This window comes from Capra hircus, chromosome 9 (assembly GCF_001704415.2).
Source record: "Capra hircus breed San Clemente chromosome 9, ASM170441v1, whole genome shotgun sequence".
Taxonomy (NCBI): domain Eukaryota; kingdom Metazoa; phylum Chordata; class Mammalia; order Artiodactyla; family Bovidae; genus Capra; species Capra hircus.
In genome coordinates, this window is record NC_030816.1 from 467,740 (window position 1) to 492,650 (window position 24,911).

At 41.4% G+C, this 24,911-nt stretch overlaps 1 protein-coding gene across 1 annotated transcript in view; it reads left to right on the plus strand.

The window, feature by feature from the left end:
- The window catches only part of CD109 (CD109 molecule), a 138,564-nt gene that overhangs the window by 92,977 nt on the left and 20,676 nt on the right, over window positions 1-24,911 (plus strand). The window contains exons 19-26 of the mRNA XM_018052866.1: window positions 328-445; window positions 2,294-2,407; window positions 4,113-4,331; window positions 5,357-5,501; window positions 9,148-9,324; window positions 19,414-19,495; window positions 21,460-21,688; window positions 22,953-23,118. Coding sequence (XP_017908355.1) covers window positions 328-445; window positions 2,294-2,407; window positions 4,113-4,331; window positions 5,357-5,501; window positions 9,148-9,324; window positions 19,414-19,495; window positions 21,460-21,688; window positions 22,953-23,118 — 1,250 coding nt within the window. The remainder of the gene's footprint in view (window positions 1-327; window positions 446-2,293; window positions 2,408-4,112; window positions 4,332-5,356; window positions 5,502-9,147; window positions 9,325-19,413; window positions 19,496-21,459; window positions 21,689-22,952; window positions 23,119-24,911) is intronic.

Sequence of the window (24,911 nt, forward strand, 5' to 3'; positions counted from 1 at the left end):
GTTAAATTTGGAAAAGGGTATTTATTATCTATATAAAATTTTTGAAAATGATGCTTGTCTTAAAGATATGAATATTGTAGAAAGATTTTTATTGGAATATGGATCAGTTTGCAGTGTTATGACCTTATTATGACCTGTTCCTTGAGAACTTGGGGTGTATTATTTTATGCTTAAATCTTTAAAAAAATCTAGATACGTATATTATTTGGAAAATTAAAATTTCCCAAAACATGAAAATTCTTCCAAAACATGGTTTAGGTTATGTTGGCCTATTTTGAAGTGTGTCTGTTCTTGGTTTTGTGACTGTTATGTTTACCTTGACTTCAGTTCCAGGATTTACCAAGACTTCGAAGTTACTGTGCCTGATTCTATCACTTCCTGGGTTGCAACTGCTTTTGTGATCTCTGAGGATTTAGGTCTTGGCCTAACAACTGCTCCAGTGGAGGTAGTGTACCAAAGAGCTGCTTAGAGATGGTACAGTGCCACGAAGCGAAGAGAGTGTCAGCTCCTCAATGGATTTTTAAAAAGTGATTGCTTGTGATGTTGATCATAGTTTGGAGATTTCTTGGTGTTTCCTTTTTGTTTTTTATCTGTTTTACACTTTCAAGTGTGAACTGTATTAAACTGTCAACTGTGCTAGCTCTGTATTGAGATTTGGATAGTCAGTTTATTGTTGACTGAGTCCAGTCACTTCCAAAGGCCAGAAGAGAGAGAATGTCCTCTTTAAAGACGAATAGAACTCAGAATGTCCCCTAGCAAACATTCCTTCACAACTCTTTGGTCAAATTATATCCCATGTCACTTCCTAAACCGTCACTGACAAGAGGAATATAATGACTGTGATTGGTCTTAGACCAGTAGCTTTCAGCGCTGCCATATCTGAAGCCGGTTTTTAAAGACAGATATTTTGTTTTGTCCCTCAACCATCTGTGCAAATGAAATGCATAGAAAATTTAATATACCTTCATATTCAAGTAAAATAATCAGTAAGATGTCCTAAGTGAAGTACCAAGGAGAAATAAAAGGAAAGTAATGTATAATAAAATAATATGCTTTTTAGTATGTAAGTGGCCAGGCATAGTTGCACAAGAAGGCCTAGTAACATATTTGAATATTTATGTGGTACATAGAATCACCTTGTGTGCAACAGCTGCAAAATACAATTTGATATACATGTATTGATTTAGCAATGCGAAACCTTGAGTGGTGCTGCCTGTGGTGATGTAAAGTTTTGAAATAGTGAAGAAGTTTTGGTCAAGTTACAAAACAAAGGGCAGTTTCCTCTTGATTTACAAAATAGTTGTTTATTGATAGATGCTTTGGGTTTATATATGTGTGGTACTTAGGTTGTAAGTCCAGGTTATTATAACCTGGTGCTTTATCTACGTGAAAGGACATTTAAGAATCATGAGGAACACAGGACAATTCTTCATTGTCTGGGACCGTCCAGAGCATGCAGGCCTTCCCTGCTAAGTGCCAAGAGCACTCTTTGTGACAATCGGAGACTGCCACAGATTTCCAAATAAACTTCTAAGAAAGAATTCACTGCTGCCACTGAGAAGCTTGGCCAATACTATCAGAGTTTAGGTGACCAACATATATGTATGTGTTCATATGCTGGGCTTCCCTGGTAGCTCAGACAGTAAAGAATCTGCCTGCACTCCAGGAGACCCCAGTTGGATCCCTGAGTCGGGAAGATCTGGAGAAGGGAATGGCTGCCCACTCCCGTATTCTTGCCTGGAGAATTCCATGGACAGAGGAGCCTGGCCGGCTACAGTCCATAGGGTAGTAGGCAAAAGATCATTTACTTTTCATAGGAGCCTAAGACAGATGCTGTTTCATTTGGGCAGTGGCTTTAAAAGCAGAATGATGGAATCGGCATGGCAGAGTAGTGGAAGAGGAGCTTAGCTATGGCCTCAGATACGGCGGGGTCCAGTTCTGGCTCTTGCACTTTCCAGCAGTGTGCTCTTATACCAGTTACAGAGGCAGCTGAGCTTCAGGTTTTTTTCCTGTAAAATATGACCATAACACCTGCCTGCATAGGTGTGATGAAATAATTTGTATAAAGTCCCTGGTTCCTAGAAGGAGTTTCATAAAATATAGTGATTACTGTGTTATAAATCACAGCAGTATGCCCCTGTTTATTTAGGATAGGTTGCTGTTTTCTGTTGGTAGGCAAGAGGACATTTCTATGTGAAGCTACTAATAAGTGTCATAGGTTTTGTGAGATTTAGTGTGTAAAGTGTGAAGCTCTGGACTTAAATAAAACCTGTATTCATTGTGTTCTTTCCAGCTCCAAGCCTTCCAACCATTTTTCATTTTTTTGAATCTTCCATACTCTGTCATCAGAGGTGAAGAATTTGCTTTGGAAGTAACCATATTCAATTATTTGAAAGATGCCACTGAGGTAATGTGCTAAAAGGTTTGTTCATCGTTTACATGTCAGGAAAAAATGAAGAAAACATGCTGGCATTGGGTTATGTAGTGTTTGGGCATCTACAAATTGTATGCATTTCTGGAATATTGAAAATAGCTGTACTTTGCCCACCATTTCTTCAGCTTATTAATGTTGAAGGATATTGCTGGCATGTCTGGGCGTTTTCCCCTTAATTTCTAGTGCGGGTTCTTTGCTTTAGTCCCACGACTTCATTTCTTGACATCTCTTCCTCTTTCCTGCCCTTTCTCCCCACATTTCCCCCCTGCTCTACTCCCACACGGAGAATGTCTTGCCGCTTCACACTGCCACTGAGTGCCCACTGCAACTGGCGAGAATTTATTCCTTTCAAGGACTGGTTTGGAACTAAGGTGTCTTCCTTGAGGAATCTCACTCATGCTGTTAGGCTTGCGGTCCCCATATTTGTACAATATTTTATGTTTTTTTTTTAAAATCTATTTTTAAATGGAGGATAATTGCTTTGCAATGTTGTGTTGGTTTCTGCCGTACAGCAACATGAATCAGCCATGGGTATACATGTGTCCCCTCTCTCTTGGACCCTCCCCACCCCCTGCCATCCCACCCCTCTAGGTTATCACAGGGCACTGGGTTGAGCTCCCTGTGTTAATGTATTCTGTTTCCAAGGCTTTGATTTTTGAGTCATGGTCTGGTGTCCCCTCAGCCAATCAGTTCCCTGTAAGGGAGGGGTAGGCCCACTGTTTGTATTGTGCCCATAGTGGCGCTAATGAAATGATTCCCACACCACCCCCACCCCCAGACTAGGGATTGTAATTAACCTCACTACCGTCATCTCTTTAAGCACTATGTCTAGAGAATAAACTGGTTCTTATTTTCTAATTTTACTTTTAAATTTTCTCTTTATAGTGTAAAGAGCAAAAGATCTGGAGTTAGAACGCCCAGATTCGGTATCCAGCTTGCCCACTTAATGACAAGTAACTTAATTGCAGTTTACTCATCTGTTAGATTAGAAATATTTTGAGAAACAGATGAGAAAATAAGTGGGAAAAACAATTCGTAAAGTCTAAGATCCAGAGAAATGCTCTTCTTGATGAGCCTGGCAACTTGATGTACTCTACGAAAGTTTACAGCCAACATGTGCTTCAGGACTAGTGTCTGAGTCATACTCTTCTTGGAATAATTTTAGCAGAGATTCTCAATGAGTGTAATAACATTTCATCCTGTTTGCCTCAGGTTTTTCTAATGGGACTAGTGTCCCAGGATGACACAGCTGAGTCAGGCTGGTGGTAGTACCATGACATGAAATAACCCAGCTCTCAGAAAATGAGAGAATTTAATGTTAGTGGGAGTTTAATGTTAGACTTGAAGAAGGCCATTTCCCAGTTGTCTTGAGGTAGGTGGATAAAGAGTGAAAGCGCTAGGTTTTTCTTGTTACCTCTACACGCTCTTCTTGGCTGAACCTTTCTGTCTCGTTTTTCTCTAGTCTTGGGCCTCACAGATTTAACCGCACTTAAAAGGGTATGGCAACCCACTCCAGTATTCTTGCCTGCAGAGTCCCATGGACAGAGGAGCCTGGTGGGCTGCAGTCCATAGGATCGCAAAGAGTCGACTGAAGTGACTTAGCATGTATGCACAAAGCAGCATTTTACTGAGGAGCAATTTATTATACAGAACCTTTGATGACTTTTTTTTCTTTCAGGTTAAGGTAATCATTGAGAAAAGTGATGCATTTGATATTTTAATGGCTTCGAATGAAATAAATGCCACGGGACACCAACAGACCATTCTGGTTCCCAGTGAGGATGGGGCAACTGTTCTTTTCCCGGTCAGGCCAACACGTCTGGGGGAAGTGCCCATCACGGTCACAGCTGTTTCACCTGCTGCTTCTGATGCCATCACCCAGAGAATTTTAGTGAAGGTAAATACCTGAAGTCTAAAATGAAATGGAAATACATAATTGAAAAGGAAGCAGAAGATGGTTTTTCTCATGGTTAAATTTGTTTTCAAGACCTAGTAGGACATCTTCTCCACCCTCCAGGAATGCCTAATGTTTTTCTTACCTAAATGTAAAAATATATCATGCAATTGGAGGTAATTGCTAACATCTTATTCAAATTTATAGTTTGATTTTAAAGCAGGTTATATTTATACTCTGTGTGACATTGGAATCCTGTTAAATTGTGTCAAGTTGATATATAGATTTTGAATTTTGGAATTCCTCAGTACAGGTAGAATAGGTTTTGTAGGTTTTTTTTTTTTCGGAGAAGACAGGATGCACAAATAGGCAACTCAGCATAGTGGATAAGCACTTGTGTTCTGGAGGAAGGCAGCCCTGGGTTTCATCCCAGCTCTGTCAAGGGTGCCTTTGGACAAGGTGTTTAATCTCTGTCTTTGAATTATAAAAGGACCTATTTCAGAGGGTTTCTCATCCCCTTTTTATCTTCTCCTTTATCATTTCCATTGCCATTCTGTGAACTATTTTCTTTAATTTAAAGAGAAAGTAAACATTTATTAACGAGTTTGAACCAAGAATCAAGACCTTGTAGGTACTTATCTAACCATACACAGGCCAGAGGATTAACTCATTATCTGCCTATGCTGCTGCTGCTGCTAAGTCGCTTCAGTCGTGTCCGACTCTGTGTGACCCCATAGACGGCAGCCCACCAGGCTCCCCTGTCCCTGAGATTCTCCAGGCAAGAACACTGGAGTGGGTTGCCATTTCCTTTACCAATGCATGAAAGTGAAAAGTGAAAGTGAAGTCGCTCAGTGGTGCCCGACTCCTAGCGACCCCATGGACTGCAGCCCACCCGGCTCCTCTGTCCATGGGATTTTCCAGGCAAGAGTACTGGAGTGGGGTGCCATCGCCTTCTCTGTTATCTGCCTATAGTTTTCTCTAAACAGAGGAATAGAGACCATGTTAATTGTGTTACTTTTTATCAACAGGCTGAAGGAATAGAAAAATCGTATTCACAATCCATCTTGCTAGATTTGACTGACAGGACGCTACAAACTACCCTGAAAACACTGAGTTTCTCCTTTCCTCCTCATACAGTGGGTGGCAGTGAGAGGGTTCAGATCACTGCAATCGGTAAGAACAGAGTATATCACCCTCACTGCTGGTTTATTTGTATATGGTAATACACATTTCTCATTTATTTGTCCATGGATTTTCTTTTTTAATAAATTATTTAAATTGAAGTACAGTTGATTGACCGTGTTTTGGGGAAACAGTAGAGTGATTCAGTTATACATATGTATATATATATATATTTTTTCAGATCCTGTTCCATTATAGTTTATTACAAGAAATTGAATATAGTTGCCTGTAATATACAGTAGGTCCTTTTTAGGCATATTTTCTTATTTAATCCTAAGTAAATAAGAAGGAGTTGTAAAAAGTTTTAGTTGCTGCCAACCACTGATTACAGTAGAAAGGCAGGTAAGATGTGTGTCTGGACCAGTTCTTCTCAGTCTTCAAGGCGCACATGGATCTTCTGGGGACTCTGTGTGAAGGCGGATTCTGGCTCAGTAGGCGTTCTGCGTTTCTAACAGGTTCCCAGGTGTTGCTGATGTTTCTGGTGAGCAGTCCACTGTTTGAGTAGCCAGGCCGCAGTATTGTGTGGCTGGAGGGAGGAGTTGTTCTGCCTTTGTGGCTCTCAGTCACTGGTGAATATCACAGACTTCTGTGGAGATTTGAAAATATGCAAATGTCCAGGTTCCACTCCCAGTCTACTCGGTGAGACTCCCTTGGGCTACGGCTAGGGCATGCATGTTTTGTAAAGGTTCTGCTAGTGCTTCTGACAACCAGAAGCTGAGGACCACTGCCTCGAGCTGTTCTCTGTGCAGAACACAAGTACCCTGTACCGTTGGAAGCTACCCACTGACTTAGTCTCCTTCTCCTAGTTGCCTTGGTAACCCCAAAGGACTTTCAACCATTAGAACTTCCTCAGAAATGGCTTATTTGTATAGTTGTGCTTTACAAATAACTGGAAGAAATGTTTAGATTTTGTTGTTGTTCAGTCTCTTAGTCGTGTCCGACTTTGTGACCCCATGGACTGCAGCACGCCAGACTTCCTTGTCCTTCACTATCTCCTGGAGTTTGCTCAAACTTGAGTTGATGATGCTATCCAACCATCTCATCCTCTGTCGCCCCCTTCTCCTCCTACCTTTAATCTTTCCCAGCATCAGGGTCTTTTCCAATGAGTCGGCTCTTTGCATCAGGTAGCCCAGGTATTGGAAATGTTTCAATTAATGACATCTAAATAATTTGTTAGGTCTTTGAGGTTTCAAGACCTAAGGCACTTTTTCAGAGGTTCTTTTGACTCTCACCTGCAGGTGTAGTGCTTTTTATTATTACTCCAAACAATCAGTCCCTCTAGAGAGGGCTGTTTGGGGAGCTTAGATATAATTCTTAAAAAGAAATAAATAAACTCTCTGTTAAGGAGAATACATTGTGCTTAAGCACCTCCCACAGTGGTGGGGTGCTGGGAGATGGTATGACATGTGTGCACACATACAGAGGGAAGAGCTTTGAAGTTTTTTCTTTTTAAACTTTTTATTTTGTATTGGGGTAAAGGCTACCCACTCCAGTATTCTGGCCTGGAGAATTCCATAGACTGTACAGTCCATGGTGTCGGAAAGAGTCAGACATGACTGAGTGATAGCTTATGGTGAACGGTGTTGGATTTGTCGTCTCTGAAGAAGATTTAACTTCGGGACCAGGGACCAGGCTTGATCACTCAAGAGCTTTTGTGTAGCAGAGTTTTATTAAAGTGAAAAGGAATGGGGAAAGCTTCCGACATAGACATCGGAAGGGGAACGGAGAATGCCCCCCTTGCTAGTGTTAGCAAGGGAGTTAAATACTGTTTAAATTGGTTATTACAGTAAATCAAAAGAATGTCTCAAGGTTGTAAACATCTTACTAGACTCACTCCCATAATATACATTTTAAGATAACAGAAGATTTAGAAGATTTTCAGGAAGGAGAAACATGTCCTCAAGCAGGATATATTATTGTTATATAATCCTTACTAAGGAATGTAGGAGAAAACGTTTGTCCTTTCCTCCTTGAGAATTTTAGACCCCTGTCTCCTCCTTGAGAGCCCCAGACCCCTTTCTCCTCCTCGGGGACCCTGGCCTTCTTACCAACCTGCCTAGGAGTTGATTCTCTCATGAGCGGCTTTCACTTTCTTTCATAGCCAGTTAACAGTGTTGTGGTAGTTTCGGGTGAACAGTGAAGGTACTCAGCCATACATATACATGCATCCATCCTCCCCCAGACTCCCATCCCATCCCGGCTGCCACATAACATTGAGCAGAGTTCCATGTGCTATACAGTAGGTCCCTGTTGGTTATCCATTTATAATAACGCAGTGTGTTATTATAAATAACAGTACTCTGGAGGCATGGCAACCAGTACTCTTGCCTGGAGAATCCCATGGAGGGAGGAGCCTGGTAGGCTACAGTCCATGGGGTCGCAAAGAGTCGGACACGACTGAGCAATTGCGCTTTCACATATGTTCATCCCCAAACTCCCTAACTATCCCTTCCCCTCAAGAGCCTTGAAGTTTGAGTGTGTACCATCTTTCCTTATGTTGGAATGAATCTGCCTGTGGTTGTTGACTATTCTGAAGTTTAATTTTAAAGTTTGATTTAAAGTAATGTTTTTTTCAAGTTTTATTTTTATATAGTATTTATTTTTAAAAACCTGTTTGGTTTTTTATTTTCTATTAAAAAACCTATTTGTGTTTTCCTTGGTGAATATTGGCTTGCTTCTTTGAATATTAAAAGTCCAAGTTTATGTTCACTTTGAATATTAAAAGCATAATGTGCAGTAGTGGTAATAATAAGAAACAAAACCTGCACTGGTGTTTACTTCTCTGAGTTAACATCTAAAGTTTAAGACATGGTACTCTAGCATGACTGCAGCCTACCCACGCGAAAGTCTTCCTCTCTTATTTGGATTCATTTTTCTAGGAGCAAGTTTTTAATAGGTATTTGGACTTGGAATGGTGACATTTTTAAAGTAAACCACACTGACGAATGTTCTTCTCTCCACAGTTCAACCACAGTGAGGTCAAAATTAGAACTCAGCCTTTACATTTCTAAATTTCTACTTATTTTCTAGAGTCATGGTCCTGGAATGTAGGTAGAGGAATGTGGGTAAGAGTGTGTTTTGTTTAACTTTATGTTATTAACTTTGAAAAGTACTTTTAACCCGTTTTGATCCTGAGACTCACCGAAACATATATACCAGTTAGTTCTACTTTGTTGTTGAAAATAAAGCACATTGAAAAATACTACAAGCCCTGTCCTTAGAATGTCATTTCTCAAGATCGTATAGTGTATTAGTAAGGAAGTCAAAATAAAGTTCTATTTATGTGAAGAATACTAATAGTAAAACTTTACTTCCCTGTATAAGAATGATGATTTCCTAATGCAAATCCTGACATTTTGGTTAGAAATTAAAAAAAAAAAAAACTTACAGTTTGCTTATATGTGCTGTATCTTTGAGCTAAGAGTCTCCTAATTGTTGCATAATCTACAAGTTCAGTACCATTGTATAATCATTTATTTGACCAATCTTCCTAAAAGCCTGATGTAAAGTTTCTGCTGTGTTCCTGGCAGTGAGATAGTCATAGTGCTTCAGTGTTGGGCGCCTTCTGCTCTCTTTCCCAGTAGGAGGTATGGTTATTGGGGATTTGCTGACCTTGATAAATATCTTGTGCTTTCAGGAGATATTCTTGGTTCTTCCATCAATGGCTTAGACTCCCTGATTCGGATGCCTTATGGCTGTGGTGAACAGAACATGATAAATTTTGCTCCAAATATTTATGTTTTGGATTATCTGACTAAAAAGAAACAATTGACTGAGAATTTAAAAGAAAAAGCCCTTTCTTTTATGAGGCAAGGTAAGCATTTTAGAAATATACTTTTTTTTTTGTAAAAATGCATTTGCTTCTGTTTTTGGTTTGTTTTTGGTCAGAGCTGACTCTAGACTGTATTTCAAAATGGACAGATTTTGTCTTTGCTGTGTGATTGTGACATGAGATGGTGTGGAATGTGCTTGAAGTGTTAACAGCTGTCACTACTTGTCCTCAGCTCCAGGCTCACTGACTGCTGCTAAGATGTTTGTTAAAGGAGTTTGATCCTGGAGGGGCTTATATTTTCATAAGGGATCGGAAATTTAATGTTACTTAAAAATCTGATGGTGAAGGACAGGCAAGGCTGGTGTGCTGCAGTTCATGGGGTCGCAAAGAGGTGGACACGACTTAGTGACTGAACAACAGCAAAAATATGAAGAAATGAGTATTCATTGAGTCATTCCACATGTCTGGAGTATCTCTTAGGGGCCAGGGTCAGTTCCCATGCTGAGGCAGCAGGAAGTCAGGCCTTTCCTCCCAGGGAAGTCCGTGTTCAGTGGAGAAAGTCTGTATGTAATGAACACGTGTGGCATCACGTGGAGGGGGCTTTTAACATTCGAAGTAGCTGGGGGCTAGGAGGGAAGAGTGAGTATGGGGCCCCCTCCTGGCCACATGGAAAACATGATACCTCTGCCCTGGCGCCCTGGGGAGGCTGATGCTGTTTGCAGACACACAGATGCTCTGTGTCACAAGTTACTACTAATAATAATTAACATCGGTTGATGCTTACAAATGTGGCAGGCAGTGTTCTAAGCACCTTACATAATATTTTACTTACTGGTCACAGTCAGTATGGTTATTGTCCTCCTCTTTTTACAGATGAAAGTCTGTAAAAATCTGGCACAGAAAAATTCCCTAACTTGTTAGGTCACTTAGCAGGTGAGTGGCAGACCTGGGGTCTGAACTCACTGTCTGGCCCCAGAATCCATACTCTTAATGTCCGTACTTAGGAGAAAATGGAAAGTTGTGAGGCATTTTTAACAATGTAAACTTGATTTTTTCCCAATACTCTAAAAGCTAGCCACCCAGAGTCACAGTTTCAGCTTTGCGCTTCCATTAGGGGACCTCTAGCAAGATCTAGGTGGCTCAGGGGTAGAGAATCCGCCTGCCAGTACAGGAGATGCTGGTTTAATCCCTGGGTCAGAAAGATGCCCTGGAGAAGGAAATGGTAACCCACTCAGTATACTTGCCTAGGAAATCACATGCATAGAAGAGCCTGGTGAGCTACAGTCCATGGGGTCACAGAACAACTGGACATGATTTAGTGACTAAACAAGAAGAAGTAACATCTCTGTGTGGCTGAGTTTATCATTCTGCACAGTTTGGGGTACCTGCTGTCCATCAAACTGATGAGGAAATTGGTCAAAATTATAGGAAACTGCTTGTTCAATATAATCTATAAATTGAATGGACACTTTACATCCTACCTTTTTTAAAACAATGAATGGGTTAAATGCCAATAGACGCAAGCTTGTTAGTGATTTGGCTAACTTTTCCACAGTTAAGAATGAGAAAACTCAGTATAGACGTCATTTTAATGTGAGCTTTTCTTCCAGGTTCCCTCATTATGAAGGGGCATGTTTATCCTAAACTAACTGCTGTGTAATAATGATAATAACTTACCCTGTTTTACAAATATTTTAATTTAATTTTCACAAAAGCCCTTGGAGATAGGAGACTGTTATTGCTTCCATTTGCCAATGAGAAAACTGAGGTATGGGAGGCTAAATAACTTCCCCATGGTTCCACTGGATGGCCTGCCTCCCAAGTCCATGGTCAGAATGCCAAGAGATAGCATTACTTTGCAACATTCTTAGGTTGTTGGAAGCAATAGGAGAGGATGGAGGAGGACCAGGAATTGGGCTAAGACTCTTCAGTATGACCAACATGCAAGAGGTCTCAATGGGAGTTCTGAAAAAATAGGAAGGGAGGCCCATGGCCCCTGTAGGGAAAGAGAGGCCAGAGGTTAGAATCTCGGGTGTCAGGTTAGACCAGAGTGACCTGTGAGATGTTAGATCCAGGAAGCTGAGCTGCAGTCAGTTTCCTGAGCGCCCCTTGGGCTAGGTGGGCAAACACGGGCTGAGTGCAAGTTTGGGGCTGCGTGGGAGGACAGACTTAAGGGAGGCTGGGGACTGGGATCAGGGCTGGATGTGACCTGACTTCTGCAGTGAAGGAGATAGTGGTAGAGTTTCCATCAAATTAGAGCCAGGTGTTTCAGGCATTTAGGTTTCCCTGGTGGCTCAGATGGTAAAGAATCTGCAATGTAGGAGAAGTTCCGATCCCTGGGTCGGAAAGATCCCCTGGAGAAGGAAATGACAACCCATTCCAGTATTCTTACCTAGACAATTCCATGGACAGAAGAGCCTGGTGGGCCATAATCCCTGAGGTCACAAAGAGCTGGACACGACGGAGCGACTGATACTTTGCAGGAATTTATGACATCTCATGCCCAGGTCCTTAAGTCCTCTAGAAAATTCTCAAAGATGTAGCAATTGGTGCTTTCTGTACTGAAAGAAAGTGAAAGTGAAGTCGCTCAGTCGTGTCCGACTCTTTGCGACCCCATGGACAGTAGCCTACCAGGCTCCTCTCTCCATGCGATTTTCCAGGCAATAATACTGGAGTGGATTGCCATTTCCTTCTCCAGGGGATCTTCCCAACCCAGGGATTGAACCCGGGTCTCCCGCATTGTAGACAGATGCTTTACCGTCTGAGCCACCAGGGAGGTACTGAGCTGCCCCTTAAAAATTATTCTCCTTTCTGCATATGTTTGTGAATCAGCCATGTTTTTTTCAGTTTAGCTATTAATTTATTTAAAACCAATGGTAAAAATATCAAATGTTCTATCATATATGCAGAAAACACGTTATTAATGTTTCAAGAAAAATGGTACTTATATACTAAGACATTTCCTCTGTGATTTCCAAGTACTTATGATCTTCATGTAATGCATCTTTGCATGTCCTCTACCTGGAATGGCCTTCGTGATCTATGAACTATGTTTGCTTGATAAAATCCACTGATTTTAAAAGTGATTCAGTCATATTTTAAATATATAAATACAGGAGCTGCTTTTTTTCCAAGAGGCAAGCTTATTGGAAACAGGGTAACAGGGTAAGTTATTATCATTATTACACAGCAGTTAGTTTAGGATAAACGTGTCCTTTCCTAATGAGGGAACCTGGAGGAAAAGCTCACATTAAAATAATGTCTTTACTGAGTTTTCTAATTCTTAACTGTGGAAAAGTTAGCCAAATCACTAACAAGCTTGCCTTAAACTTATGATTAAGTTTAAGTAGTGGTACCAGGGATTCTTGGTATAGTGTTCAGTTCAGTCGCTCAGTCGTGTCTGACTCTTTGCGACCCCATGATCCGCAGCACGCCAGGCCTCCCTGTCCATCACCAACTCCCAGAGTCCATCCAAACGCATGTCCACCGAGTCAGTGATGCCATCCAGCCATCTCATCCTCTGTCGTCCCCTTCTCCTCCTGCCCCCAATCCCTCCCAGCATCAGGGTCTTTTCCAGTGAGCCAGCTCTTCACATCAGGTGGCCAAAGTACTGAAGTTTCAGCTTCAACATCAGTCCTTCCAGTGAACATCCAGGACTGATCTGCTTTAGGATGGACTGGTTGGATCTCCTTGCAGTCCAAGGGACTCTCAAGAGTCTCCAACACCGCAGGTTCAAAAGCATCAATTCTTTGGTGCTCAGCTTTCTTTATAGTCCTACTCTCACAACCATACGTGACCACCGGAAAAACCATAGCCTTGACTAGACAGACCTTTGTTGGCAAAGTAATGTCTCTTCTTTTTAACATGCTGTCTAGGTTGGTCATAACTTTCCTTCCAAGGAGTAAGCATCTTTTAATTTCATGGCTGCAGTCACCATCTGCCGTGATTTTGGAGCCCAGAAAAATAAAGTCAGCCACTGTGTCCACTGTTTCCCCATCTGTTTGCCATGAAGTGATGGGACTGGATGCCATGTTCTTAGTTTTCTGAATGTTGAGCTTTAAGCCAACTTTTTCACTCTCCTCTTTCACTTTCATCAAGAGGCTTTTTAGTTCTTCCTCAAGTTCTGCCATAAAGGTGGTGTCGTCTGCATATTTGAGGTTATTGATATTTCTCCCGGCAATCTTGGTTCCAGCTTGCACTTCTTCCAGCCCAGCATTTCTCAAGATGTACTCTGCATATAAGTTAAATAAGCAGGGTGACAATATACAGCCTTGACGTACTCCTTTTCCTATTTGGAACCAGTCTGTTGTTCCATGTCCAGTTCTAACTGTTGCTTCCTGACCTGCATGTAGGTTTCTCAAGAGGCAGGTTAGGTGGTCTGGTATTCCCATCTCTTTCAGAATTTTCCACAGTTTATTGTGATCCATACAGTCAAAGGCTTTGGCATAGTATATGCCACACTAAAATCAGGTGAGATGTTGGTATAAAGCCATAATAGTTATAGTTAAGGAGATGAGTAAAAACTATTTTTCATAACTGCATCTTTTACAGACAAGATTTGGCTGGTCAAGTAGAGAGTATGTAGGCACTAGACTGGTGCTTTATAACTTGATATATTACATTCTTTGAGATATTCTTTGATATATTACATTCTTTGAGAGAGTATAGAGAACAGAGAAGCCTGGCATGCTGCAGTCCAGAGTCACAAAGAGTAGGACACGACTTAGTGACTGAAAAACAACAAATAAAATAAAGTGAAATATTTTAGAAAATGCCACTGATGGAATATTTTATATATTTCCGGAATGTTGGCCAATCAAATATCAATGCTTTAAAGAGACAGAATAAGTTTTCTAGCATGAACCATTTGGAGTGAAAGTCACTCAGTCGTATCCGACTCTTTGCGACCCCATGGACTATACAGTCCATGGGATTCTCCAGGCCAGAATACTGGAGTGGGTAGCCTTTCCCTTCTCCAGGGAATCTTCCCAACCCAGGGATTGAACCCAGGTCTCCCTCATTGCAGGCAGATTCTTTACCAGCTGAGCCACAAGGGAAGCCCATTAAGGAATAATAATTTACCCCTTAAGAATTTGAGTTTTTGTCCTAGCCACTTTGCTGTGGGTTAGTATTCACAGATGCCCTAAAAAATGAACACTCCAAATCCTCAGTATCCGGTTTTTTTTTTTTTTGTTGTTGTTCTAAAAGGAGTGCTGGTCCTCCAGGCCTGTCCCAGCAAGACATGTGCCAAACTGCAGTTTCAAAGCAGCCGTGCGTTGCATTTGCTGATTGCTAGAGGGCGCAGAGCCGCCAGAGGGCAGTAGAGGCTGGGTGGGCAGAATGAAGAGCCCTGGAGCTGGGAGGTGGGCGAGCCCCCTACCGCGTGGGGTGGAGCCATGGTTCTGGCTTCGCTGGGGGCTGTCAGCCCTGGGCTCTGAACCGTGCCTCCTGCTCTGGGCTGGTTTCCCAGCCTCGTTTCTCCACCTGTAAGATATGGGTAAATGAGCACCCACTTCTCAGGGCTGTTTTGAAGACTGAATGAAGTATTTTCACGTAGAGTAAATGCCCAGGAACTACCAGCTGTTATATACTTAGTTGCATCTAAACTAGGAGATAGGACCTCAGGTCAGCAAGTCAGTGCTGCCTGTTCCGCCTCTAAGAACAAGTGTGAGTCCCTCCACTCTCCCCATCCCAGGCCGATGGCTTTATTCTGACGCGTGGTTGCTCCCCACCTACTCCAGTGGCTTCCAGAATAACACTCTATGCCAACATGCTCACCTTCCTTTAATTCAGTTTCTGCATATTTTATAATAAAAAGGATCCTTGGATAATGTCAAGATCATGAGACTGTCGTAAGTTCCCCTCCGGATTCCTGGCCGGGGCTTGCAGGCCCTGAGCGAACGCCGGACCCTTCTTTCACTTCTCCTGCAACTGCCCCCTCAGGGCTCTGTCCCGCTGTCTGGTGCGCTCCCAGGGCCGCGGTGCGCAGGGTCTTCCCACCTGTCCTGCCTTCTCCTGGGGTGCTCTCCCTCCGCATCTTTCCAAGGCTGGCTCTTTCTGGTCATCTAAGTGGTATTTTCCTCAAAGTGGCCTTTCTCTGGCCTGTTAGTAGCTCTGACTTAAATTATGCCATTTAATATATTCTTAAATTATGCCATTTAATATTCTTAAATTATGCCACTTAGTATATTCTTCATCACACTTGACATTATTTAAAATGTTCTTGTTTTTCCATTATCTGACTGTCTCCTGCCCTAGAAGGTAAGCTCCCTGACAGCGGGGACTGCTTGAATCTCTTCTCCACAGGTTTACCATTTGGGCCCCTCAGTACGTGAAGAATGGGTGAGGATATTTGTATCAGCGTTAACTTCGTTGGGCTTTAGGTTGATCATCCTAATGTGGAGCTTGAGTCTAGAAGATCTCTCAGGTGTTTCCACGATGCATGGTTATTTCTAAACACCACAGTGTCTACCTGGCTCTGGCAGGTTTTTATGAACTAGGAAATGTGACTGGAGATTTGAACCTGTTACCTTTTGAGCTGGCGAAATGGCTGATGGGAATCAGTCCAGCTGTTGTTGTTCATTTGCTCAGTCGCGTGCAACTCTTTGTGACCCCATGGAGTGCAGCGCGCCAGGCCTCCCTGTCCTTCACTGTCCCCTGGAGTCTGCTCAAACTCATGTCCACTGAGTTGATGATGTCATCCAAACATCTTCTGTTGTGCCCTTCTCCTCCTGCCTTCATTCTTTCCCAGCATCAGGGTCTTTTCAAATGAGTCAGTTCTTTGCATGAGGTGGCCAAAGTATTGGAGTTTCAGCTTCAGCATCAGTCCTTCCAGTGAACACCCAGGACTTCCAATGAACACCCTTTAGGATGGACTGGTTAGATCTCCTTGCAGTCCAAGGGACTCTCTAGAGTCTTCTCCAGTGAGCTCCTCAAAAATGCATCTTTTCACATGATGAACTAAATCATATTAGTTATAAAGTAGTAGACAAAAACTTCTCTATGTCATGATTTTCATTATGAGATCAGTGCCTCATTTCAGAGGCTCTGTTTTTCCTTTTGCTATCACGTTTGCCAAAGTTTTAAAAAATATACCATAGTTGTTTTAATTTTTTTAAGGGATTAAAGTGGCTTGACACAAGTCATGATTATATGATTAAATACATTTGTGAACAGCGCATGGTTTTCCTTAAATCATGCTTGGCCCAGGAGTCCTGTGACCTAACCCTGTATTATTATTATTTTTTTTTATCGAAACAACAGTTACATCATTGAATGAAGTATCTTTTACTGTCAAAAAGAAAAAGAGAGTCATAAAATGAAAACTTGTTCAAATATTTAAATTGTAGTTCCTGCAGCTCAGTTTTTCAAGTAAGACCAAACTTAGTTGAAAACACATTGTATTTTCTCTGTTGAAAGACAGGGAACAGTAGGTTTCAGAACTCTGATGCTGCATTTGGCCTTCACAAGAATGGCTAGAGGCAGTAGTGAAGATACTAAAAAAAATGTTGGTGAATTTCTCACTGTCCATTTCATATCAGAAAGAGTAAGGAAGTTGATAATGAATACTTTTCTTTTAGTATAGAGAATATTTTAATCAGTTTTTTTTTTTTTTTTGGCCAGAGAAAGATATTGATACAGCCGCAAACAGCTGATTTTACTTCTTTTATTTGTATGCAGTTGTGACACTTGTGATAAACTAAGACAAATTATGTTTAGAACTTTACTTTTCTATGTGCTTCTATGAGTGGTACTTTCCTCTTTATTATGATAAATTGTACATATTTTACATTCATGACTATTCCAAAGAAAATTCATGACCCACAATGTATATATCTTGTCCAACCCTTTATAAACAACAGTTCATGCATCATTATTTTAAATTTTAGAAGCGTCTGTTAATTCTGATTATATATTACTTTCTAATGCAAGAGCTCTTCATAAAACTATGAACTTAAAGGCAATACTCTTATTTCCTCATAAACTTTTGGAGAAAACCATGTTTTTGCCTTTCTCATCTGGAGATGAAAAGTCTCCAATTTAGGTGACTACCCTGGAACACTGAATTACTATACTAACAATAAAGCTTACAGCCAAGCAAGCTGTCTGTTTCTCTTATGGAATTGGATGGCTTGGAGGACAAGTAGCCATGGGTTCTCTCATGATACATGGGTGGCTTCAGACAGGGGAGGATGCCTCACCGGAGATCCTCTTGGTTCTGGTTCCCTCCTCTTTTGCCCAGGGGGCAGAGCTGGAGGTTTGGAGTCTCAGTTTCACCTAAACCAGCTCAGGAAATGTACTCTGTACCTGGAGACTATCTGCGAGTCATCCCCCTCCTCGGGGCTGGCTGCTCCCGGAGAAAGAACTGTGCCAGTTGTTGATATTAATGGCGATGGTTGGAGGTCAGCCAGCTGAGGGGTAATTTCCCTACATGCTGATCTCATCTCTCTGAAGGTTTCACAGGAACCCATCCTGGGAACTGCCGCTGATGTGACTCAGGCGAGGCACTTGGTCCTCCCCGCAGGTTGGTCCATCTTCCACAGAAGCACCTCCTCTAGCGCTGGAGGGACCCGGAGCATCCCTTCCCTTTTCTCCCCTTCCCTTCCTCTCCTCCCTTTAGTTTGTCATCTGCCTTTCAACTTTGCCTCTAGTGTTTTGCCATGGGAAAGTTTAAAACCATTTTGTTGCTATTGTCAATTTTTTTCCCTTAAATTTGGATGGTTAGGAAGTCCTTTTCTACACCCATGTTAGAGAGCAATGTCTATTGTTTTTTGAGAGCATGTAAAAGGTACTGTGCACAGGACTTTTAATATATATATAAATTTTTTATTTTCTACTAGAGTATAGCTGATTAACAATGTTGTGATAGTTTCAGGCCAACAGGGAAGAGACTCAGCCAGACCTATACATGTATCCATTCTCCCTGGACTCCCCTCCCATCCAGGCTGCCATGTAACACTGAGCAGAGTTGCCTGTGCTGTGCAGTAGGTCTTGTTGGTTGTTATACTGGGTGAAGTAAGTCAGACAGAGAAAGAGAAATAGCATATGACATCCCTTATATGTAGAATCTAAAAAGAAATGATACAAACGAACTTATTTACAAAGCAGGAACAGACTTGCAGAGAACGAATTTACGGTCCCTGGGGGGAGGGGTGGTGGGAAAGGACTTTTCATATATTAATTATTGAAAAAGCTCAGTGAATTAGTAGGAAGCAGCAGCTTTGGAAACAGATTGACCTTGGCTAGTGCCTAACTTCAGTGCCTACCAATGTGTGACCTTGCACATGACGTATTCTGAGTTCCTGTCTCCTCATCTCTAAAAAATGGGATAACCATAGAGTTGTGGGAGTATCAGAGTTACACCTGTAAAGGGCTTTGACCAGTTCCGGACACACAGTCAGTGTTGGATAACTTACTTATCATAATATTTCGTATTAAATTGGGCTTCCCTCATGTCTCCGACAGTAAAGAATCTGCCTGCAATGCGGGAGACCTGAGTTTGATCCCTGGGTTGGGAAGATCCCCTGGAGAAGGGAATGGAAACCCACTCCAGTATTCTTGCCTAGAGAATCCCATGGACAGAGGAGCCTGGTGGGCTACAGTCCATGGGGTTGCAAAGAGCTGGACATGACAGAAGCAACTTAGCATACAAACGTTGAAACCATTGTAATTAATGCCAGACTTCAATACTCCACTTTTTAATTTACTTGCTTTATTTTTTATTTATTTATTTGACTGTACCAAGTCCTAGTTGCGGCATGTGGGATCTAGTTCCCTGACCAGGAAACGAACCTGGGCCCTCTGCACTGGGAGTGCTGAGTCTTAGCTGATGGAGCGCCAGGAGAGTCCCTAATTTACCTGCTTTCAAATGGCTAGAAATGTTGGCTGTGTAACAGTATTCTGACTTTATTCCAGTTTGGGGCTATCTCAGTTCTTAATTTGTGCATTCTACTTGGAAAGCCCTGATGTTCTTAATCTCCCACAGTATGTCATATGGAAAATATTCAGTGTTATTTGATTTCATGTCCTCTTTCCCATTTTCTGCCCATGTCTCCTCAACATGAAGTCATGATTAGAAACTTCCGTTCATTGCAGCTTGATTACATTGCTGATCTGTTTTGTTGTCTGCAGGTTACCAGAGAGAACTGCTCTATCAGAGGGAAGATGGCTCTTTCAGTGCTTTCGGGAATGATGACCCTTCTGGAAGCACTTGGTGAGTGTTTCTGCTAGTGGAACGAGTCCGTGCCCCGGAATGGACTCTTACTAGGCCGTGATGGCCGTGAAATGGACAGATGCATCTCTGTGTCTGCTTGGAGCCTCGTTTCCCGGAGACTGAATTTAAAAGAGATTCTCCCCTTCAAATATGGCTTTAAAACACTAATAAATCAGAGGCTTTTATTTAGAAAAGATGAGCCATAAATTCTCTCTCTCTCTGTTTTTTGGTGGGAAAAGCAGCAATGAAACACTTCATGATGACGGTGCAGCTGGCAAGAAAAGTTGGTTAGAAATACAGGGTACTGGGACATAGTTCTTTCAAGACGTTTTTAAAGATCGCTTTAAAAAATGTTTTAGTTGTTTATTGGCCTCACTGCACAGAATGTGGGATCTTATTTCCCCGACCAGAGATTGAACCCATACTCCGTGCAGTGGATGCTCAGAGTTTTAACCACTGGACCACTTGGGGAGTCCAGGTTTTTTTTTTTTTAAATCAGAGACAATTCAACATGAATTTTGTGGTAATACAGTCAATGTCGTTTCTTTAAGGTTATTTTTTTGTGAAAAAACACTGAGGGGGTCAAATAATGAACATTCAGTTTCCTCCAGAATGAAAGCTCTGTGTGGCTGATTTTGAATGGAATGATTACTCTCTTCTTGAACTTTCTTTAACTTTGTTTACATTCAGAAAAAGGCAGGCTAATTATATCAGTAGAGTTAGTTAAAGTGTGCTGTGGTAAAAACCTTCTAAATCTCAGTAGTTGATTAGCAAACATTATGCACATGCTGCATTTCCACTGTGGGTCACCAGGGGGCTCTGCATCTTTGTTTCAGCCACTATCTCCCTATCTCACCCAGAGCCTCCAGGCTTGCTGCAGTCTGGGGACAGAAGGCTGGGATATCCAGCACTGGCAATTAAAAGCTTCAGCCTATGTGTAAGATTTCTTATCACTTTATCGTGATCAGAGCTGGTCCTGTGGCCATGCCTGACTTCATAGGGACCTGGAAGTGAATTCTTCTGCAAACCCAAAGTTAAAGAGAACTGCATCATATTGAATCTTAGTAACATTTACCACACTAAATCTTTTATAGGATGAATCAGATCTGCTTCAGACTTTCTTTTGGCATGAGTCAGCATATAGATCCATTAATAGAAAGGTTTCAGTGTTTTATTGCTTGATGTTCTTTTCACCTCAATATTTAGTGTTCTGTAGCAGAGATTGGCATACTTTTTCTTTAAAGGATCAGACAGTAAATATGCTAGGCACTGTCAGCTACATAGAACCTCAGTTGCATGTTTTTTCTTCTTCCCTTCTCCCTATCTTCCTTTCTCCTTAAAACAACAACAACAACAACAAAAACTGTTTTAGGTGGAGGGTAGGGGTGGGAAGAGGTACATATAAGGAGACGGTGGGCTGTATTTGGCCCAGACAGTATTGGCCCACAGACTGTAATTTGCCGATTCCTGTCCTGTAGGATAGAAATATCCATTTGCTCTACTTAAAAGTACTACAGTTTGATTGTGGATTAAACATACTTCATCCATTGCTTTAGGATTGAACCAAACGTGCAATGAGATCTTCCTAGGTAAATACCCAGAACAGTCCACAGGTGAATAACCTTGGACAATTTATTTAACTCTCTCTGAGTTTCAGATTCTCAGCCTATAAAATAATGAGGTGGGATGAGATGATTTCCAGGTTCTTTTCCAACTCTGCTGTTTTGTGAGTTGACCTGGAATTTCCCCACCACACTTACGGGAAACTATTCCCACTGCCTGGCTGAGCTGTTTACTTTCTGTCTCTTGGTTGTTTTCTGTCCATCTGCTCCTTCTTCAGTGACTGGCCCTTTGGAGAATCTTTTGATGGGGGAAAAGTGTTATTGTTGGTGTTTTCTTGCTTGGTGTAATTTGGAGGACTTTATAAAGTGTATTTTATGCAATTTTTCCCCCTTTTCACCAAGGTTGTCAGCTTTTGTTTTAAGATGTTTCCTTGAAGCTGATCCTTACATAGACATTGATCAGAATGTGTTACACAGAACATATACTTGGCTCAAAGGACATCAGAAATCCAACGGTGAATTTTGGGAGCCAGGAAGAGTGATCCACAGTGAGCTTCAAGGTGGCAATAAAAGTCCTGTAACTCTTACGGCTTATATTGTGACTTCTCTCCTGGGATATAAAAAGTATCAGGTATTTAATCTTTAATAAATAATCGGTGGGAAATCACAAGAAAGGTAGGTCTTGATGGGTCAAATACATATCTGGAAACATAAAGAATTTTGCAATATTCCATCACATTTGAAGTCTTGAATTGGAGTACTCTTTTGCTTTGCGTTTGTGGATACATTCCAACAGCTGAGAATGAAAAAATCAACTCAGTCTTTTGAGTAAGCTAAGAGAATTCTAAAAATGCTTTGTAACATTAAGTGTTCTTGTCATTGGTAAGATAAGTGAACACATATTTTATCATTGGATAATGATAATTAATTTTTTAGAGGACAGAAAAGTCTTCAGAATTTGGGATTGTGTTCTAGCAAACTTAGATTGTAAAGGATTTTTTTTTAATTTCTAAATTACCCTGAAGCAATTATAATGTCTACTAATTTAGTAAAAGGTACAGGCCTGTGTACTAAGTAGCTTGAGTCATGTCTGGCTCTTTGTGACCCAGTGGGTTATAACCTGTTAGGCTTCTCTGTCCATGGGATTCTCCAGACAAGAATACTGGAGTGGGTTGCCATGCCCACCTCCAGGGGATCTCCCCACCCAGGGATTGAATCTGCTTGTCTTAGTCTCCTGTATTGGCAGGCGGGTTCTTTACTTCTAGTGCCGCCTGGGAAGCCCCAGTAAAAAGTATACCCACACTCTAAAAAAGCATGTTAAGTGGGCATGGATGTCTGGGTGAGGATGGGTGTGCCCAGAAAGTTATGCGAATGAGCTTAATTTTGCTCCAGAGCTGTCTCAGTGATTGATGCCTTTTACTGCTTGTTGCCGACCGCAAATAATCAAGAGCAGCCATTCTCAATATTAAGCTCCTGCAGTTTTCCTAGCCTAGTACTAGGCATGTAGAACATAACCTTCCCTCTCAGTTTAGAGCTTCAGCACCTTAGATCATATATGTGAAGTATCTTTCTCAGGATACATTCTATGTCCTTGTCTTAGTTCATGATGGTCAATGGGAGAAACACTGGCAAAAGCTCCACTTCTTATGTTTTATTCCCTCTACAGAATGGTGCCTATTTGCTTGTAAAACCTGATAAGTGGTATTTTTTCAAAATACATGGCAGATCTTTAATTGTCAGTGATCAGGGGTGATTTCCACTGTCTGGGACAAAGTCAGATGCTTAATAGACACTGAAATTGTTTTTGAATGAATGTTTGAAAATACTTTTTATATAAATATGTATGTGGTGACAGGTTATGGTGAATAGTAAAATGTGTGTTCTTTTCTTTCCAGCCTAACATTGATGTGCAGGAGTCTATCCAGTTTTTGGAGTCTGAATTCGATAGGGGAATTTCCGACAATTACACCCTGGCACTTGTAACTTACGCACTGTCATCTGGGAGGAGCCCTAAAGCCAAGGAAGCTTTGGATATGCTGACTTGGAGAGCAGAACAGGAAGGTAAAGCGTGTAACCCTTGCGCATTGTGAAATGTGTGCTTGATATGAGAAACTTTTATACACCAGATATGAGGGTGATTGCACTTAACATCTGAATAGGATGAAAATGCGATGCGGGTAAAATCACGGTGGGTTGACGTGGTCACCCTGCAGCTGCTCTCCCCAAGGTGTTTTCTAGAGTTTCGTGCCTTGGGTGTTTCCTTCTTTTAGACATGTTCTGCCTTGTGTCTGTTACCCTTCCAGTTGTCTGATGCCATTTCTGGTTTTGTGGCCTTGAGTGATCATTAAGGTTATGGTTTTTGGAAAGACCTGGGCTCAAATTCTGGTTCTGTTACCTTTCTGAGCTTCAGTTTCCCTATCTGTCAGAGGGGAATAACACCTCTTTTAGGACTGGTGTGAGGATTAAATGAGATAATGTGCAGGGCTTACCACGTAGCAAGTGTTCAAAAATGTGAATTAAAATGCTAATAAAAATGCAAATATCAGAAATGCCATTAGCAAGGTGTGTTTATGATTTTTTAAACATAAACATTTTTTAACATCATAACATTTTTTAACAAACACATAACATTTTTTAACATCCACCATCCAGTCTCAATTAGGATTAGGGTTAGGGTTAGGGTTAGGGTTAGGGTTTAGGGTTAGGGTTAGGGTTAGTTTTGGAATGAGCACTGCTTGTGGGCTACAATAGGACAAAAAGTACACATGTTATTACTTCCCAAATGGCCTCTATAGCCAGGGATCCAGGTGTGTGTGTGTGTGTGTGTGTGTGTGTGTGTGTGGTGGAAGGGGATGGGGTGGGCAAAAATAATTTTAGGTGATGTCGACTGATTTTGAATCTCTTTGAATTCAAAACAGGCTAATTATGGAAAGTGCTTTAAAGGCTTCTGAGACTGTAAAAAATATTGTGTTATTATTAGCAGTGTGTGTGTCCTCAGCCGTGTCTGACTCTTGGTGACCCCATGGACTGTAGCCCTCCCAGGCTCTTCTGTCCATGGGATTTCCCTAGCAAGAATACTGGAGCAGGTTGCCGTTTCCTCCTCCAGGGGATCATCCCAACCCAGGGATTGAACCCAAGTTGTTAGCAATATCTTAGGTTAAATCCTTATTACCTATTGCAGTGCTGGGGGCTAGAAGATTTATTGCATAGTGGCTGAAGTAGTCCTTGACATTTCTGCTTCTCTGCTTGGCTAAGTGGTAGTTGTGTTACCTTCCACTCAAATGTAATCATCATCTAAATGGTAATATTTGAGAGAAGGGGGAGTGGGTACTAAGTAGGATGTTTCTCCCGGGGGCTAGTAGGACTATCTCTAGGAAGATTGTTGAGCTGGCCACGGTCTCTCATTTTTTTCTTGGGGTCTTGGATTTTGAACTTATAACACTAACTTTCAGATAATGGAAAAAGGAGTGTTTCCCAGAATGTTAGAGCTGCTTAATGGCAGATTCCCAGAATAAGTTTCTTTCCAATGTGTCTGAAAATATTTGGGGATGGTCTGGAATATACTAGGGTTTTTTCAAAAAATTTATAGCTGTTTAGTCTTGAGCCAGACATATGGAACTTCTCTTGGGAAAATATTTTCATCAAAATGTCCTCAAATATAAGTAATAGGAAAAGGATGAAAGTTTATAAATTTTAATAAGTTTAAGAAGAGACATGTTTGTTTGTATGTGTGTGTGATTATACATATATTTGCTTGGCAGAAATATACACATGTATAGAAATATGTGCATTTTTATGTTAGTCAAGGAGAACTTGGACATGTAGGAATGTTCAGTGATATCAAGTGTAATTTT